We start from the raw sequence: 20,512 nt of genomic DNA, 5'->3' as shown, positions 1-20,512 counted from the left end.
CAGTTACACACTGAGTGTCTTGAACTGGCTGTGTAAGGCCAGAAATGATTTCTGAATGTCTAAGTTTGAACATCATTAGTATTTTCTGCTGATAAGAGTGCATAGAAATTCAGTGATTGTGTATATTTCCTGTGAAAATTCACTGGAAACAAAAGCTTTACTAACTAGGGCTGAGACTGCTACGCCTACAGGAAGAAAAATGAGACAGGAGACGGGAATGATGGGGATAAAGTATGGGAAGATGGTAACGTTCTCCTGGAAGAAAATGTCCCTTTAAAAGTTAGTTTAATTTAGATTAAGATTCTGAGAGGGATTATATGATTCTGGAGCGGAAATGTGCAATCTTTCAAGCTTGATTTAAGTGTAATGGTTATAATCTAGATGCTTTAAGATGTATTTAGACACCTGAGTTTTCATGTAAGGATTTAAAAATAAAACAAACAACCAATATCCAGTTGCTCTTGGGCAAATGAGAGAAGTTTCTTTTGAATGTTTAAGTTCTGGTTTTATTATGATTAAGCACCTTTTAGATTTGGTGAATGGCTTGACCTAGGGTGGTGTCTGAAGTAGAAACCTGATGTCGGTGCATACATTTGGGCGCCTCTGGTGGCGCAGTGGTAGGAATGCCACGTTGCAACACCGAGGCCCTGGGTTCGAATCCCCCCTGTGGCGCAAGTGGTAGAAGTGCTGCTCTGCTACACAGTAGGCTCGAATCCCAGGGGGTTGGACTCGATGATCTCTAAGGTCCCTTCCAACCCACACGAGACTGTGATACTGTGATATGTGATAATCGCCACATCGTTATACAGTACCACCTGCTGGAGAAGAAATAAAAAGCTACTCTCTCTGTATTTAAAACATAAAGCAAAACTTAAGTATTTGAGATGGGACTTGGATGTATGTTTTGTTAGAGCTCTGCTTTCATGAGTTTTGGAGATAGGAATGTCAGTCTGTAATTGAAAAGCCAAAAATTGGAAGTCAGAACATTCCTGGCTGTTCTGCTGGGGTTTTGTTTCTTTGTTTGGTTTTTGTTGTATTTTTTGGAGAGGGGGGTGGGGGTGGGGAAATTGTGTGGTTGGTTTTTTTTTGTTGTTGTTTGTTTGTTTGTTTGTGGTGTGTTTTTTTTTGAGACAAACGGCTCTGTCTGGAAACAGGCAGTGTAATGCTGTTCTGAATTCGTGGAGGAATGGTTTTACTGTACATATGTGTAAGCTGAGTTAGTGGAAATCTGTTTGGTGGAAATCTGTTCGGTGGAAGCCTTGCCCTTGAAGTTGTTCATTAATTGTGGTCCATCAGAATCTCAACATGTAAGTTGAGAAAGGCTTTCTGTGGTTGTATGATGTGCAAGCAATATTTGCAGCTCCTGGAAAGAACTAGGAATTTATGCTTCTAAGGTGAAAGTTATGTTGCTTCGTTTATCTACCATTGTCCTCTTTCCTCTTCATATCTGTTGATTTGAAGTCATTTCCTCATTCTATTAAATAATAGTGTAGAACATTAACCAGTAGCAGAAGGAAAGCTAACAGCAGGATCTTTGTTAGGAACCTTGTGATACACTACTTGCTGGGAATTTTAAGGCCTGTTCCTCTAGTGACCTACAAATGTACACTCTGCAGAAAATGTGATGAAAGCTGTTACTTCTGAAGTGTTCATGTTTGTCTCCTTCATGAAGTATTCGGCAGGTATCTTAATTACATGCTTTTAATCTACAACATATCTGGTACTGTTCTTAATTTGTACATACAGATGAAGAAAATACCTGCTGAAGTGTGTGCATAAGCATATTCAGGGCAGACTAGAGCTAAACACTGTACAGAGTAGGCGAAACTTACTGAAAATATAGAAGATATGGCATGATTTTTTATGAATGTTTAGTCACATGCATATGATCACCAATTCTTCCCTGTAATCTTCTAACTGTAGTTCCCCTGTTCATTTTTTATACATTTCCAACCAACATGATATATAAAAAAAGACAAATTCTGTAATGAAGTGGTCAAAAAGAGCAAGAGTTCATTTTTAACTCTGAAGCAGAATGTCAGCTGACAGCAGAAAAAACAGCGTGCTTTGAGATAGCAGAAGTCATGCATGTTACTGACTTACCGACTGCCTTTAGAGAGGCATACTTGTTAAGCTCTTTGCCCGGGGGCTGTTGCTCATACGGGTTTGTGATCTGTCCCAGGCTGGGATATGAGTGCTGATGTGCCATCTGAGGAAGGAGGGGGGATGTTGGCATAACATTATTCATCTGTGGTGGATCTGTAATAATAAAGAAAATTGACAAGCATAAAAAAAATCTGTCTTAAGATTCTAACATTGTTATCCACTATAGATTAGATAGGATTTGATGTGAGATTTAATGCAAGAAAACACTACTTAGTACAAAGTGGAATTTAGGGTACAGCAAATTCATGGCTCAGACAGTTAATATCATGACTAAAGGCTGATGAATGATTGTAGCAGTACATTTGTATAAAGAAGATTTTTGAACTACTTAGTTTTCAAAACAGTTGAACTCTGAAAAAAACTGACATTACAACTTCAGGGTATAAAACAAAATGTCTAATTTATCCCAAGACAGCTTTAGTACAGGGCAGTAGCATCCCTTTCTGTGCAGTTAAATAGCCAAGCTACTTTAAATTGAGTCCAGCAGGCTGCTGTGTATACATGGCTGTACTGCTTTTAATACCTGGATGAACCTGGTTATTTTCACAGTGTTATGTTGTGCACTGTAGACATGGCTGCATTGCTGAATGTGCAGTTTTGGCTCATACTATCATTAGGGAATTTATTCAAAGCTCACACTTCATTCTTATGTTTTACCTTTTTCCCTGGGAGTAGGTATCACAGTTTCATAACAAGAAAGCTTCCTCTGTAGCAGTCATACCTAAAACCAGAAGCCAGTTTCTGCTAATGTATACAGCTTTATGCCATCACTTGCCCGATACCCATTCTGTGGTAGTTCCTTTATAATTGAGAATACAGCTTGGATATTTTTTTCTTTCTAAGATACACCATAATTCATGGGTGTTTAACCTTTTGGCTTGCCTGGGCCACACTGAGTGAAGAAGAACTGTCTTGGGCCTTACAAACATAGGTTGCTCTGAAAGTAATGCCTCCTGTTTATTTCTGTGGAAGTTACAACAGATACAAAGAGCACAACACCACTATTCTCTATCAAGACCTTTGCTCCACCCACACTCCCATGTCAGGCAACATTCTGTCAGAGTGCCCTTCTACTGCCATCTGTCACACAGCAACAACACGTCATGGAATGCTGGTGGGAAGGTTCAGCCTCTGCTGCCATCCCACTAACAGATGTCTGACACTGGGCATCACAAAATTGGAGGCATTATTTTTGGAGCAGCCCTCATAAAATATATTAGTTAATGCGTATAAGTAACAAAACTTATTTATTTATTTATTTATTTAGGAACAAAAATGGTGAAGTAGTGGGATATCTGACTGTGAAACTATCGCATCAGTCTGATTCAGTGGAAGTGGTTGGAATTCTTAGTGAGGTCTCAAGGTCTCATCAGTTTTTTGATGAAATGTTGCTTTTCCTATACTTCTTTTTTTTTTGGCACTGCTCTCAGATGTGTGTACTGTCAAGAAGCAATGACATGCACAAAGTGTGACTGTGAAGCAAAGGATGTTTTTCTTTGGTAAAATAGGGATTCTGAAAGTCATGTGAAGATGTGGTCTGATTTCTGAATTGAATATCTGATTGCAACTCCATCCATTGCATCTGAAAATTTGTAGGTATTCATATCAACTGAAAATGGTGTCACAGACATAAGCTGACAATGTTTTTGGCCATCTCAAAATGTATTCTCAGATTCCTTCATCAAAACCAAAAGTATAGCTCATATTCTTCGCTGTTCAGAGTCCTGCAGTGCTGCCCTCCCATGTCCTGGTTTCAGCTCATACAGTGTTAACCACACACTGATGGTTTGTTGCTTGCTGTGCACTGTGCCCGCTCTGCTCCTCAGGGAAGTGCTGCTGCTGTTACGGCATGGGGCTGGGCTGCATGCTGCCCATCGGCTGTGGGTTGGACATGTCTACTGTAATTAATTGATTTTAGTAGTGTTTAATCCCAGGTTCCAAAGTATTTGATCAGAATGTTATGCTACGCTCAGCTTGCAAGCCTAAACTTCATCAGATTTCAACATGGTCAGCATATCTTTTTTTTTAATGGATCTTTCTCCAATCTGATTATTTTGAACTGATTGTCAAAGATGAGGAACTTATTAGGGCTTCTGAAATGACAGAACAGTGATTTTTTCTTTCTACAGTGGAGCTTAATGCCACCAGCGAATCCTATAGCATCAAGTGAAGGCTTTATGATCATGTAGAATGAAAGCTGGGCTGGCAGGGCAAGGAAGGTTTATAATGCTGTAGTGAGTGGACTACTCCCCGTATGCCCAGAGGAGCAGTATCACTACAGTTTGCTAGGATTATAAGGGAATTGAGCCACATGGCTTCCTGCAGCTAATTAAGGAAGCTGAGTGCATGAGCAGGAGTTCTAAAGCTGGTTAACGGTTTTACTGCTGGGATGGGAAAGCAAGAGTATTTGATAACTTTCTTCATCTTCATTGTTGCTTCTGCCTGCTGCAGTCCCTGTTGGTCAGACTGAGGCTTCGGTTGTCTCTGCGGAGTAGTGAAGTCTCATCCTTCCGTTCCATTTCTGGAGTACAGCTGAGAAAAGCCTCAGCTTGACTTGTATCATAATACAGTCTGTCCAAACCAGCTGTTCTTCAAATGCTTCTCTGGTTTTGAGGAAGCATGATTGCATGGCTGTAACAGCAACTCAAAAGATGGAGGCATGGTGGGTCCTTTAATGTAAGAAAGTGGGAGGCTTTTACCACTACATTCGCTCATTTTGTTCTGAGGAGATCTAAATCAGCACTTTGCAGGTACTACAACCATGAAGTTCCCTTGAGGGAGTTCTTACTGTTCAAGCTGTCGAAACATCATGATTTCACTGTGATAAAAGAATTGTGTGCACCAGGATTTCTGCTCTCACTGCCAAGGTGACTTGCAACTGCAGAGGCTTTGGGAAAGTAGTGTAAATAAGGTGTCGTTAACCAAGATTGCTTTTCTGTCTCTTAGCACTTCTGTTCAGTCATCTATTTAAAAATAATGAAGAAAGTTTCCCCAGAAATGTGCTGGGGAAAGTGAATTTGGTGTGCTTCATTTTCTTCCAGCTGTTACGGCGTTGTTACTAGGATTCATTTTTCTGGGATTTTGTTCTTTTTGAGTTTTAAGAGAAAGCCAGAAAATGTCTTCCCTTTCCATGTTGTCTTTGACTTCTGTTCTGATTAAAAGCTCAGAACTCTTCTAAATTACGAATTTCAATCAAATTAATGACAGTCATGCTTTCACTGGTGCACTGACTATGCATTGCCACTCATTTGCATCCAGCTGCTTAGACAAGATGAAGTCTACATGTAAAAAACACAGTTCCCATTACTCATTCGATTGACCATTTGCACAAAGTAAATTGAGCAAAAGGCCAAACTGCAGCCCAATGAAATATATTGAAGAAAGATTCCTATTTAAGAGAGATTCTCAAAGGACTTAATTCCCAGGGCCTAAAAGAAAGTCTTGCTAGTTTGGTATATTCACCTGTTTAAATACAAACCATACATGTTTTCAGTCTTCACTGATCGTAGGTGTGAGAAACACTCTCAAGATTAAAAAAATATATAAATTATATATAAATTTATATATTTATAAAAAAATATATAAATTTATATATTTATAAACAGTCAAAGATCTCTGTGAAGAGCATTTTATTCATTATTGCAATAATGGGAGCACGCTCCCTACTGACCAGAGAGGTATTGCTCACCTAGTCAGTGAAATCCATTCTGTTATATGCCCTTGGTCCAGAACAGGTAAAGCCTCTCATGGCGCTCATTGGTTGAGCGTCTCACAGGCTCACAGTCTTCCCTGTGCTGTTGATATGATACATTTCCATACAGTGTCTGTTACCAAACCATTGTTTTTAGGCATGTTCTGTACTTTTTAAGGTGATAGGAGGTTAATGTTTCCAAAAATCAGCACACTCATTCTGTCCTGTGCTAGGTTCTCCCCTGCCCTACCTAATTACCTGACCTTGTGCCTGTGCCAGTTCTGTGCAGGTCAAAGCACTCCAGTCTCAGCTTTACTCTGTTCAGCTGCTTTCTTTGTGAAAAACAACTTATCCTATGCTGCATGCAGAAATACTGCAAATATCTACTTCAAAAACACAATCTACCTATCACACAAGATGTGGAAAAAAAAATTCAAACAAAATATTATAGTAGCTGAAGATTTGCAGGTACTCAAGACAACAGTATATACCCTGAACTACCTCACACTGAAAATAACAGCTGTGAAAACAGGATAGACCTGAGCGATCAGAAATTACCAGGAAAAAACTGCTGCCATCCTCTCCAGAACTGCACTGTATCAACACGTGTATTTTTCTCTTTGTTCTTGAGTGTATTGTACTTAACTGTAAAAAACAGCTCACCCAGCATTGCATCCATATGTGGTCCAAACTCACAGTCCTGCACGCTTCATCAGTTAAAAGCGTGGGTGTTGTTTGCTGCTGAATTCCAGATTTATCAAAGCTGTGGGATTTTAAAATCTCAACTATGCTTGTAAACATGCAACTATGAAGCCGCTCTGGATAATAAGACTGTTCTCGATTAACGGGACAGAGTCTCCAGTTGGGGTGAAGCTCAGAACCTCAGTACTTACTCTTGCATCCCTGTATCTGTCCCAGGGCAGATACCTGTTCTTTGTGTGTGCGTGTGCATTTTCTTACAGCTGAATAATTTACTTTTATCCTCTCACTTCATTGTTCTTGTGTTATCATTGTCATTGCCTTTTCACTTAGATTATTTACTTCTTCCTTCAGATTTATGTTAATTATATATTTAAAAGGTGTTTTTACTAATGTCCAGATGCCTGCAGGAGCAGTAAAGGGTATGTTCTGCAGTAGATGATATATCAGAGTTAGGCTGTATACTGTTAGATAATGCACTGTTTGTGGAAATGTAGATACATACAGTTTATTTCCAACCTGTTCAGTTCAGTAGCTCCTCTCTGTTTACTGCCAGCTGTCTGACAGAGGCTACATGAACTCCCAGCATAATTGTCTCTGGAAGGTGTGTGTTGATCCCTTCCGAAAGCAGCATTGCAGGTAATGCCCAAATACAGCAGTGCAGATCACAGCTGAAAACAGTGCTCTTTTCAAATTGTTCTAAAATTCACTTTCTCTTATCTGCTGTAAATCTTCATTATCTAGTTCTCCACATAGTCATAAGATGGAAATTAGCTGCAATCTACAGCAAAAGTTTTTGCAGTCAGATAGAAGTCCTGAGCTGAAAAGTATTCCAATTATCATGTCCTAATTTCTCTGCCTTGCAATTTGACTGATTTTGTCTTTTAGCAAGCAGACATCCTCCAAATCCAGCTTCTGTACCATTCACTACTTTGTATACAACTTTTTTCCCCCTACTTTTCAATTATTTATCTTTTTCTTAAGTAAATATTTTTACTCGTTTCAGTCTTTTTTCATCTGCCAATCTTTGCAAGCTTTGATCCTTATGGATGACATTTCTCGGCCACTTGCTGTCTTGCCTTGAAGGTTTTGAGATTAAATTCTGCCTTCAGTTTATCACATGGAGTTGCGTTTCTGTGCATATAATGATATCAGCAAGTCACCCTTGCCAGTCTCTGTCCCTTTACAGTACATCTTTTTCTAATCAGTGATGCACAAGTCAAAAAGAAAGGCAAAAGCCCAGCTTGAATTCAACCTGGCCACTGGGGCAAAAAGTAACAAGAAACTCATTTCAAATACATCAGCAGTAAGAGGAGGACTAAAGAGAATTTCCATTCTTTACTGGACGAGACTGGGAATGTGACCACTGAGGATGAGGCAGAGGTTCTGAATGCCTTCTTTACGTCTGTCTTTAAAGGTTAGATCAGTTATCCTGAGGGTACTCCATTCTCTGACCTGGTAGTCTTGGCTGGGGAGCAGACTAAATCACCCATGATTCAGGAAGACACTGTCCAAAGACCTATTACCTTGTGGCTGGACTGCCACAAGTCCATGGGGTCAGATGAGATTCACCTGAGAGTGCTTGAGGGAGCTGGCAGAGGTGATAGCTGTGCCGCCTTCCATCATCTATCAGCACTCCTTGTTGAGTGGTAAGGTCCCACAAGACTGGAGGCTCACCAAAGTGACTCCCATCTACAAGAAGATATTTGTAAGGAGGATCCGGGGAACTACAGGCCTGTTAGCCTGACCTCATTGCCAGGGAAGCTTATGAAGGAGATTGTCTTGAGGGAGATAACACAGCATGTGTTGGATCAGGCCTAGCCAGCATGGGTTCATGAAAGGCAGGTCCTGTTTGACCAACCTGATCTCCTTCTGTGATCCAGTGACCCGTCTGCTGGATGAGGGAAAGGCTGTTGATGTGGTCTACCTGGACTTCAGCAAAGCCTTTGACACTGTCTCCCTCAGTATTCTCATGTAGAAGCTGGCAGCCCGTGGCTTGGATGGGTACACTCTCAGCTGGGTAAGGAGCTGGCTGGAGGGTCACACCCAGAGAATGGTGGTGAATGGAGCTAAATCCAACTGGTGACCAGTCACGAGTGGTGTTCCCCAGGGGTTGGTGCTGGGACCTGTCCTCTTCAATATCTTTATTGATGACCTGGATGAGGGCATCGAGTGCACCCTCAGTAAGTTCGTGGATGACACCAAATTGGCTGGAAGTGTGGATCTGCCTGGGGGTAGCAAGGCCCTACATAGGGATCTGGACAGGCTGGAGATCTGGGCTGAAGCCAATGGGATGAGGTTCAACAAGACCAAATGACAGGTCCTCCACTTTGGCCACAACAACCCAGGGCAATGCTACAGGCTTGGGGTGGAGTTGCTGGAAGACTGTAGAGGAAATGGACCTGGGGGTATTGACTGATGCTCGGCTGAACATGAGCCAGCAGTGTGCCCAGGTGGCCAAGAAGGCCAATGGCATCATGCCTTGCATCAGAAACAGTGTTGCCAGCAGGAGCAGAGAGGTGATTGTTCCCCTGTACTCAGCTCTGGTGAGGCCACACCTCGAGTACTGTGTCCAGTTTTGGGCCCCTCTCTGCAAGAAAGACATTGCGGGCCTGGAACATGTTCAGAGGAGGGCAACAAAGCTGGTGAGGGGTCTGGAACACAGGGCTTATGAGAAGCAGCTGAGGGAGCTGGGATTGTTCTGTCTGGAGGAGGCTCAGGGGAGACCTCATTGCTCTCTATAACTACCTGAGGGGAGGTTGTTGTGAACTGGGGGTCAGCCTCTTCTCTCTTGTAACTGGTGATAGGACCAGAGGGAATGGTTTTAAGCTGTGCCAGGGGAGATTCAGGCTGGACTTCTCTGAAAGAGTGATCAGGCAGTGGAATGGGCTGCCCAGGGAGGTGGTGGAGTCACTGACCCTGGAGGTGTTCAAGGAACGTTTGGACATTGTGTTGAGGGACATGGTTTAGTGAGAACTGTTGGTGATGGGTGGATGGTTGGACTGGATGATCTTGTAGGTCTTTTCCAGCGTTGGTGATTCTGTGGTTCTGTGTAGTCATATATTCTCTAAACGTGATAGTTCTGAGGAAGTATATACTTTTTGTGGCATTTTATGTTCGCCAGTTTTCTGTCTCTGCACTGTATCACAAAAACATTCTTCTAACACAGGCAACTTCCCTGTCTAATCACCATCACAAAAAAGATATGAGATGAGTAGGATGGCATTTCATCCAGCAAAAAGATGTTTCTGTTTTATAGAAGTGACAGTCTGCAGTGTAAATGCTTGTCATCAAACATAGTGTCTTTTGCCTTCATGTGTCCTACCTAGCAATTGTAGGAGTAGCCCCATGCTACATCCTATGCTCTTTATTCTCCTAGGTGCCACTGAATGTCACTCAGCTTCCTGATGTCTAGTGATGTTCATTATTCATTTCCTGCATGGTTAGTGTCTTTGGGCTGTTGCTGTGTCCCATGGTAGAGGCTGCCTACTGTTTCACATGTGGATATCCCCAGCAGATTTCTGAGGTAAGAGTATTTCTCACCAAAATTAAAAAAAAAATGCTGAACGTGGGCACACCTTCATTTACACTGTCAGATACAAAAAGGTGTTAAACTCCTTATGAACATGGTGTTGGGGACTGTGCTGACAGCGTAAAGAAGTGATTAGTATCCCCTGCTGCAAGCATTTGTGAGTCAGCAGGGTTGTAGTGCTGACTGACCCCAGGAAGGCCTATTGATTCAAGTTGAAGACTGGCAAGAAATGGGATGGCATAACGTCTCTTAGATCTTTAGCTGATCCTTTGTTTCTCACTCATTCAGACACAGGAAAGAAGGTCAAGGAGCTGGGTCACAAAACCTACAATGTTCTGCCCTTGGTCTGTAAATTATGAGGCAGACTTTCTCCTGGCAGGAGAGGTAACCTGCAAAGATGTGTGGTGTTGTCGCTCAAACAATATACTTGTCTAGTTTGTAAGTAGCAAAACTGCCGTTTCCTTCTGGTGCAGCACTGTACTGCTGTCAGATGTAGGCAATGCTATCAACACACACTCAAAAACAGATGGGCTTTTAATTTTCAGTACTTTTATCTTAAGTGCAAATGAGGACAGCACTGACTTTACAATACAAGTACCCTTTCTTTTTTTCTGTATACATCCTTCAGACTCTTACCTGTGTAACTGTCAGACATTTTTCTTTGAATAGCAAATTTTGGAGTGGTTGAAACAGGAAAGAAATTCAGACGGGATGCGACAGTCTGAGTCCAGCAAGGGACCTAAGTCCAACGTACATAATGTCCCTATTAAAGGTCTTCTTTTCTACTGGATATGCTGGTGCCACTTAATGTTTAAATCTGTGGAATTATTTATGTATATAAAAATCTCATGCCAGTGACAGGTTACAAATGGGAAAAGAAACAACTGCATCTCTGTGTATCAGTTGCATCCAAGAGCTGGTGACCAAAGCATCCCACTGCCATGAACTGCCACGTTTTCTGTGAACACAGTGATTTAGGAGATGGGGGCTTGACTGTGTTTCAGGTTTGGGCTCCTGGTTTCTGGTTAGACTCCAAGTGTGTAGGGACAGAGTTCTGTGAAATCAGTTGGCAGTTTTATTGCCATCCAAGGAGAGTGGGAGTGGGATATTGCTGGCCTTGTGACTAAACTGTCTGGAAGCCTTACTCCGCTGTTTTTCATTTCTCTTGTGCTCAGTGCTGCACTGTGGAACTCAAACTCTTCTAATACTTTCTGAGCTCTTGCACTGCAAAAGCACTGTGCTCTGAGGTTGGTTTTCCATGTAAACTTTTGCAATGTGACACTCTGTCTCTTTTTATAAAGGTTATTTTTGTATCCTGTAAAGGTGTGCTTTCCCTTCATAATTGCTCACAACCTGACAGACTTATAGTCATCTGATAGGACTTGTGACATTTTAATATTTTTTTAGAGCAACTCATTGTGTCTTCACAAGCAAGGGATTATAAACTTTAAAAAAGCAATAAGCAGATGAACTTGTCAGATATCAGGACCATGCTTTCATATCAATTTCTAATGCTTGAGTTGTGGGAGGATGGGGAGCAGTGCTGTTTTCTCTCTCCCACCCACTTTTCTGGCTTTCTTCATCTTTTTTTGCCTCAAGTAGCAGAGTTGAGAGATTAATTAAACCCACCAGCTACCTACACTTTGAGCACTGCAAATATCCTTAGCCATGCATATTAAAAAAGATAAATTAAAAAAGATAAATTAAGCAAATTTGACTTATATGACATTTTTGGTGGTTTTTTGTTTTGTTTTGTTTTTTATTTTATTTTCCTAGAAAAAATGTTCTTAACACCCTCCCGTGAGGTATCGGTTGTTTTACAAATGAAACAGTTCTGTATCTTTTCATAAAGTCTGCTAAGATGTATTAACCAGCTCAGCTCCTTTGCTTTGCAAGTTTATCACTTTAATTTAAATTGCTTTTCTTTCAGCAATAAGCATACTTTTTACCTAAGAAAAGTGACATAATATTTGGTATTTCTTCTAAATGTTTACCTGTCTTCTGTGTTTGTTGTGTTCTCTTACCGTAATGACTCTTACCACCAGTAAGTGTAACTTTTCATGTAGCTGAATTTATTAAAAATTCCCTTAGTTGAGTCATTCCACTAGATTGCTTACTGGCTGTCCTAATGGATTAACAGTTTAGAAGGGGAGGATTAGACAATATAAATTAAAAACAAACATGTTACTGACTATTATGTATTTGTTATTTATGCATAAGCAGTAGCTTAGTGGTCCCCAGCCTATGGCTTGCAGATAGCACATTGTTCATGGGCAAAAGTAATTGAAGAGTTGAAGGTGGGGATGAGGTTAATATTTGAGGAAGCTGCTCAGTGCTTTGTCAGCTAAGGCTGAGGTTAATTTCATTATCTGATAATCCAGCTAATGTGTGGTTTGAGAAACATTTGACTGAAGTCTGCTTATCACCTGAATTTATCTCAGTGGCGTATATTGTCCTTACCCAACAGCGGAGAAGAGTGTGCTTTTTCCCTTCTGGAATAATTTAGTTTAGTCTTTTATTCTCTCTAGAGATGAAAAAGCATCACTGTGCTGCTGTGAAGCTGCAGTATCCTGTTACAGGTATTTTCTTCCCTGATGCCCATGTGCAAGTCTTATTAATGTTGGTACCATTTTTATTTTGTTAGTCTCTGTTAAGCAAATAAAAACTTAGAGAGAGAACTCAGAAGTCCTGTTAAAGAAATAGCTGTAATTTGTTACCTTTTAGATTGACGGGGACCAAAATTTACTGATTACTGAGTGGGATGCATGTTATCCCATTGAATAGGAAATAAAAAGGGCTAATTCCTCAAGGAATTATCATTTTTATCCCTTATTCCTCTCAGGAATTCCCTGTTTTTAAAATGCCCCTGATGAGGGGCCCCACAGCCTACCTGCACAGTATGGGCTACACAGCAACAATACATCATGGAATGCTGGTGGAAAGGTTCAGCCTCTGCTACCATCCCACCAACACTTTCTCTGACATTGTGGGCTGATATCACAAAACAGGAGGCATTGCTTTTGGAGCAACCCTCACAGAATAATAGTTAAACATTTGGCTGCTTTGTAATAGTGTTCATGGTGCTATTTCAATAATGGTTAGATCAAATTATTTCCTATTTAAATAATTTTGTTTTATCCAAATATATGCACAAGAGTTATGAGGGAAAACAAAATGAGAGAAGATCAGAAAAATGGCTTCTTTTGAAAAAGTATATGCAGTTTTTGGGGGGAAAGTCTAATACATCTTTTCCTTCTCTCTTATTTTTATCCCATCTCATTCACTTTAGGCCTGTGAAATGAAACCTGAAATACAATAATGCATGCAGAGTAGCCTGAGTATATCATATCAGGGTAAATAGAAATCTGGTAAGTGTCCAACTCATTTTCTTTCAAGTAAATCATTTCCAACCATGCAGCGTAGGAAGTTGGTAATCCACGTACCTTGCAGATAGATGGTCTGAAAGTTCAATCCTGTTTACAGAGCTAGATACTCTCATAAGAGAGAAAACATACTTTGAAAACTCTGTGATTTAAGAAGAGGCACACATTGTTGACTTACAGAATTTACAGGTCTTCTTAATCACTGCCTTGTCACCAGTGTGTGGCTGATTGTCTTGGTTCTAACTCTTGCTGTGTACTTGACACTGCTCACAAACCAGTTACTTCTGGTCTTAATTTTCTCTGGCTTTAACTTCCTCATCACTCACAAATGGAATAGCTACTGGTGATATTTCAGATTTCAGAAAGAAGTGGAATATCTGACTTTTTAAACTATATTCCTTCCTCAAATGATCACCCATGTATTTATTATGGAAGTGGCTTATTCCTAGTTTTTAAGTATTACTTTATATGGCAGCTTAGAAAGGAAATAAACATCGTATTACTAGATGCTGTTTAATTTTAGCATTTTACTTTAACTTAAGGTTCTTTCAGAAGTCTGCTAAGTGACTTCTCTGCCTTCCCAGTATTTCCTGCCTTCTGATAGTCAGCATTCAGATATATTGAAGGAAGCACAAAGTAGGTATGGGAGTGGAGGAAAGGAAGGAAAGAGAAAATATTTCCGTAAGTAAGACATAGGCAATCCTGTATCAACAGGAGTGTTGTTTCCTGATTAGCATTTCAGTCACATTCCCATTTTATTTTTAACCATTAGACTCAAAAGGCAACTGTGATAGCTGCTGTCTGAGCCCTGCTGTCATTTTAAGAACTTCTTCTTCTGCAATTTCTGTGACCAGTAATGTCCACGCACGTACACTGATGTGCAGCATAGCGGTGACCTACTTCTATTTCTGCATTTCAGCAGCCTTTTTTGGAGTACTAAAGGAATAATGATAGAAGTATGTTTAAATATGGGAAAATCTTAGTGCTTTCAAGAAGCAAATTTCCATGGCATGTGAAAGATTTCAGCTACCTGAATGTACATTGGTGTTATTCATCTAATTAACAATTTTTTCTAGAATGCAAATATTTTTATCCAAATAGACTTCGCTGAAAGCAGATTTCAAGATAATTTCAGTAGGAAAGGCACAGGTCACTCTGCCCCTCTGAGAATAAGGCATAGGGAGTTCATTATCATAAGCAAGTTACTTCATAAAGAGTAGCCTTAAAGGTGCAAAGCTGACATGAAGGGAAAGCTAGAAAAAGCTTCCACCTATCCAGGGATGGAAGTCAGAATGGATTAGTCACGTAAGGCTGAGCATGTGAGCCAGTGTGAATGCTTGTGCTATGAGCCATAGATATACAAAATGTTTCCTTTGTGTGCGTGTACGTAAACACTGTTGTTATCACTGTTGCAAGGGCTGCAGCTGGGAACATTTTGTTGGTTTGGTGTCCCAGGGGCCTTGCTGCATAATGCCTTATGCACTGTCCTGTTCCATCCTGCCTTGCCAGAGGTAAATCTGCATTTCTTTCCGTGCTGAGTTGTGAGGTTTTTCTTAGAGCCTTTGCTTCTTTATTGCTTATTTCTATTCTACATTACCTTAGGTTAGATGTTTTCAGTGTCCTCCTTCTCCCTACGTTCTACACAGAGAATAACCACTTGGTGCTGTGGCATCTTCAGCCATATCTTCTCCTCACATTTACAGCTGTCAGTGCTGCTTTCCATGGAAGGCATCCTTACTGCAGTTGTCTGTACTATCTCATACCAGAACAGAGGGTGTGAATATGTGAAAATACATTCAGCTTAATTCTTTTGTCTCTACTTTATGTCTGGAGAGCCAAGATAAATGGCTCTGGAGCTGTGCTTATCCCCTGCTCTGTCCCAGTGTCCAAATGTGTTGTTGGCACTGAGTGACGTCCTTGCTGGGCCAAGCAGGCACTCTGAACCAGGCAGAAGAGCATTGGCTCCAAAACAATCTCTGGCATCACTGTTGGGATGGTCTGCTGGGCTCAGGAGCAGCCAGCTCAGCTGGAAATAGCTCTACAGTCACTTCAGGATTGTGGCTGTAGCCAAAAAGGCAAGGCTAGAGGTGAAAAGGTGCTAACAATTCTCCTCTCCCTGACAGCATGGCCAAGGTCTGTTGCTCAGCCTGCCTCAGTTCAGGCTTCAAGCGCCAACACAACCCAGTAAGGGGGCCCAAAACTGAGCATGGCACTTGAGGTGTGGACTCACCAGACCTGAGTACAGAGGCTTCTTCCTCTGCTTCCCTGCTCCTGCTGGCTGCGCTACTTCTGATACAAGACGGGATGCCATTGGCTTTCTTGGCTACCTGAGCATGCTGCTGGCTCGTGTTCAGCTGGCTGTCAGCTAACACCCCCAGATCCTTTTCCTTTGCACAACTTTCCAGTCACTGCCCCAGGCCTGTTGTGATGTATGGGGTTGTTGTGACTGAAGCGCAGGACCCAGCACTTGGTCTCGTTGCAGCTCATACAAGAGCTTTACTTACCTTACTTACTTTACTTTTGCCTTGTTCCTTCTCATGGCTGCATTTCAGGAGCCAGTTATACTGCTGTTTATATGTACCACACAGGGAAATGAATGCATATACAAAACCTTTTTGTTTCTGACAGAGTGGCAGTGCTGAACTACCCTGAAGCTGTGGGAATATGTCCCTGATACAGCCGTGTCCAGAATGGTCACACCAGGTGAGTTTGCTGTTCACTTTCTTTTCTCCACTGTACTAGCTTCCAGGATTCTACTTGAGAAGGCAAATTTATAGGCATGTGTCACCCTTCTACAGCATGGAAGAGGAGGATGAGCTTTGGTGAAGCTGCACCTTGAGTTCTGTGTTCAGTTCTGGGCTACTCACTGCAAGAAAGACATCGAGGCTTTGGAGCGTGTTTGTAGAAGGGCATTGGAGCTGTGAAAGGCCTGGAATACAAGTCTTATGAGGAGCAGCTAAGGTAACTGGGAGCATTCAATCTGGAGAAGAGGAGACTTGGGAGACCTTACTGCTCTCTGCCCCTCCCTGAAAGGATTTGGTGGTGAGGTGGGGCTCAGCCTCTTCTCCTGCATTAGTAGTGATAGGACTAGAGGGAATGGCCTTAAGTTGCATCAGAGGAGATTCAGATTGGATATTAGGAAATATTTATTCTCAGAAAGAGTGGTGAGGTATTGAAACAGGCTGCCTAGGGAGGTGGTGGAGTCACCATCCCTGGGAGTGTTTCAGAAACATTTAAACATTGAGCTACAGGACGTGCTTTAGTGGGGAAATATTGGTGGTAGGTAGACTTGGACTGGATGATCTTGGAGGTCTTTCCCAACCTTATGGTTTATGAATATTCCCATCTAATTGCTGCTAAGTCAGCTGAAAATAAAAAGTGTTCAGCTCTTCTGATTATAATTTAAACATCTACATTGTGAATCATTGTATGGTAACTGCTGAGTCATGGCCTGAACCACTGATTTATCACCTGGGAAAGGACTCAGTCAGCCCTGGAAGCACAGTTGAAGGCAATTCAGCAGTGTGACCAGGAGGGATGCAGCCTGGCTGTACCTCTCTTAGGCCCCATTTAAGGGCTGACTGCCAGCAGGGAAGGTTCTTTGGCTGGAGATCCTTCCTTGGTGAAGCTTTCCCCTGTGAACCTGGAATCTTCTGATACAGGTGAGCAATCTTCTTACATTCATTTCCTTACAGTGCCTTTTTATTGTGCTGTTCCTTCCATCGTTACACCTCTGTTGTAGTTCCTCTGCCATTGTATTGATCTCTCCAGTTGCTACAATCATTAACAAAGAAAGTGACCTCAGTAAATGCCTTGCTGAACAGTTTCTTTGCTTTTATTTGGAATTTACAAAAAACAGAACTGTCTTAGTTCCTAGACAATTCCTTTCGTGGTCTCTGTTTTCTTACTGTTTATTAATCTCTCTAAATCATTAAAATGACTGCATTGTATAATTTGTAAGTTGAAGAAAATGCGTGAACACAAGGATCTGGTGTTTTGAAAACTATCTTACTTAGGGTACAGTTTTAGCTTCAGTGTTGAAGAGAAACTAGAGATTTTCATGTGTTGTAAAACTGAGCGAATTCAGAACGTTTCCAAAGTTGTCTAATGTTTTATGAACTCCTGCTTTCATGTAGTTAGGCCAGTATTTTGAAACTGAATAGCCAATACTTAAAAATTGAATAGCAGTAATTCAGCGTGCCTTCCATAGTGATACCTTATCTCCGTTTAATTTGTAAATGCAGTGCTGATGGATTATTCACACAGACACAGAATCACACAGAATCACAGAATTACCTGGGTTGGAAGGGACCACAAGGATCATGTAGTGCCAACGCCCCTGCCTAGCAGGGCCACCAAACAAAAGCCTTTACTAGATCAGGTTGCCCAGGGCCCCGTCCAACCTGGTCTTGAACACCTCCAAGGACGGGGCATCCACAACCTCACTGGGCATGCCTTTCCAGACCTAACCACTCTTCTAGTAAAGTAACTTCCCTAACATCCCAAGCCTAAAATCTCTCCCTCAACATAACATTTCCCTAGTCCTGTATTATCAGCCCTTGCAAGAAGTTTGACTCCCGCTCCTGGGAGTAAGTTTCCCTTCAGGTACTGAACAAGCTGCAATGAGGTCACCCGCAACCTTTCTTTCTCCAGGCTGAACAGAAACCCCAACTCCCTCGAGCCTGTGCCTCATGAGGGAGGTGCTCCAGCCCCCTGTATCATCTTTGGTGGCCCTCCTCTTGGACCCTTTCCAAAATGTCTCCATATCTTTTTGTTACTGAGGCTTCCCACATCCTGGACACCAGTACTCCAGATGGGGCCTCACAAGAGGACAGAGCTTAAGAGAGAGGGAACAATCGCCGTCCTATCCGTGCGACACCCTGCTCCTGATGGAGCACCAGGATCCCATGTGGTTTCCAGTGCTGCCAGAGCCCATTGCTGCTCATGTAAGTTTCTCTCATCGTATCAGGACCCCTAGGTCTTTTTTCTGCCGAGCTGCTCTTCCAGGACAACTCCTCCCAGCACTGTAAGCGTGCCTGGGGTTCTTCCGGCCAGTGCAAACCTTGCACTTTGCCCGTGTGGAACCTCATTAGGTTCACCGAGGCCCAGGCTTCTCCAGTGCCTGTTCAAGGTCCCTGCTGAAATGGCATGCCGTTCCCTCCATCATGGCGTTATACGACTGCACCACTCAGCTTGGGTCCGTCATGCAGCAAACTTGCTGAGGGTGCACTTCATTCCTCATCCGATTGTCATTAATAAAGATGTTAAAGGAGCACCGGTCTCAAGACAGACCCTTGAGGGACATGCGCTCGTTATACTGGCCTCCACCTGGGACGTAGAGCCACGGACCACGCACCCTTGCTGGCTGCGGGCCTTTCAACCCAATGCATACTCATTCTAGGTTGTCAGCCATCAATCACCTGTCCCTCCAATTTTGGAGATGAGGATGTGATGGGGGGACCATGTCAAAGGCCTTGCTCAAGGTCCAGGTAAATGACATCGTCGCCTCCCTTCAGTCGACCAAGGGCCGTCACGCCATCAGTAGCAAAGGCCACAAGATTAGTAAGCATGACTTCCCCTGGTTAAGGCCATGCTGGCTGGTCGTCGGATCACATGCTCGTTCTTTATGTGATCAAGGCATGTGTTGTCCAGGAGGATCTGTTCCATAATCTTCCTCAAGGCGCGGAGGTTGATGACTCACCGGGCCTGCGTTTAGCCTGGGTCCTATCCCTGCTTCCTCTCTGAAAGGGGAGTGACGTGACCCTTCCTCCAGTCATCCGGGACCTCACCTGACAGCCACGAGCTTCTCAAATATGATGGATGTAGCGGGCTCAGCAACCACCTCAGCCAGCTTCCATTCAGGACCCTGGGATGCACCCATCTGGCCCCATAGACTTATTACTCATTCAGTCTAAGGAGGCACTCTCGGACTTGCTCTAACCCTACAGTGGTGGAGGGATTTTTACCTCCTTGGCTCCCCACATAGAGCTTGATGAGGGGTGCAAGACTGTAGGGACGTGAAGAAGAGTAGATCCTGCGCCACAAGTGAGGACCGAGGTGAAGAACTCATTTCAGCACCTCGCTTTCTCGTTCAATCTGTTGAAGCCATCTTCCTTTTAAAGTTACCAAGGTAGGTACGCCCATTTTGCTGTCTCTGTTGGCCAACTGGTACCTGTAGATGGTTTTCTTATTTGTTGTTTCACATCTCCTCGCCAAGTTCAGTTCTGTCCTGCGCCTCTGGCTTTCCCTTGCTATTCTCCATTCGTCGTGTGCCATGTAATCGAAGATTCAGAAGTTTCTCTCTCCTGTATTAGAGGTACTACAATATTCTCTCTCATCTCGCAGTCTGCATACGAATCTGTACTCAGAGGCGATTTGTTCTCTCATGAAGCTGGCCTAACCTTAGCCTCCTGTGTCCTCTCGTTGAAACCTCTCATTTTGTGCTTTACAAGTGCTGTTCGGCCTCTGCATGCAGTCTTCACATGAGCTCCGGTTTCTACCTTCTTAGTGCCACTACATTTGCTTATCATGATGGGTTGCGTTGTGTGCATTCTGCTCACTCTCTTTCTCTCTAGGGTGTTAAAAAGGCATTGAGTTTCTCGCTCCAGTTGCTTTCGCGGATCTTGTGTGTAAGCCGAGACTGTGTCAATATTGAGTAGGCATTTTTGAAAGTTCTGCTCTTCTAAAGTTTAGCATCCTTTGTCTGCTCTTTGCCAGGCCACTACACGTCATGTCTGGATGATTAACTCAAGCAATTAATATGCAACCAAGGCGTATTGGAATATCTTGGTTTATGTATCACTCTCGTTGTGGGAGCACCAACGAGGCTATCCTATCAACTTGACGCCTTTGATGATCTCTTATTCCATGCGCATATTAATAAGCTTATGATAGTTATTCAGGTCGCGGAGCAAAAGCGTTTGTATTTGTAACTGAGATTCTCGCATACACCAGTACTTTAGCAACATTTTCTTTTCAGATCTATTCTAGGGGTCCAATACCTGCACCAGAAACCTGTCTCAATGCTTTATGCAGTGTGAG

The 20,512-nt window shown here is 42.5% G+C and overlaps 1 protein-coding gene and 1 long non-coding RNA gene across 3 annotated transcripts in view; one reads left to right on the top strand and one right to left on the bottom strand.

Annotated features, from left to right (window-relative positions):
* SHISA9 (shisa family member 9) overlaps positions 1 to 20,512 on the bottom strand; it is a 170,733-nt gene that overhangs the window by 19,332 nt on the left and 130,889 nt on the right. For both annotated transcript variants that reach the window (XM_015876445.2, XM_015876446.2), the window contains one exon: positions 2,104 to 2,259. In XM_015876445.2, the coding sequence (XP_015731931.1) occupies positions 2,104 to 2,259 (156 nt within the window). The remainder of the gene's footprint in view (positions 1 to 2,103; positions 2,260 to 20,512) is intronic.
* On the top strand, positions 14,864 to 16,575 carry LOC107320523. Its single transcript, XR_001558300.2, has 3 exons — positions 14,864 to 14,982; positions 16,100 to 16,174; positions 16,270 to 16,575. It is a non-coding gene; the product is annotated as an uncharacterized LOC107320523 (long non-coding RNA).

The sequence above is a fragment of the Coturnix japonica genome, chromosome 14 (assembly GCF_001577835.2).
Source record: "Coturnix japonica isolate 7356 chromosome 14, Coturnix japonica 2.1, whole genome shotgun sequence".
In the NCBI taxonomy this organism is placed as follows: Eukaryota; Metazoa; Chordata; class Aves; order Galliformes; family Phasianidae; genus Coturnix; species Coturnix japonica.
Note: the sequence above shows the minus strand (reverse complement) of the source record. Positions and strands in the feature narration are given on the sequence as shown.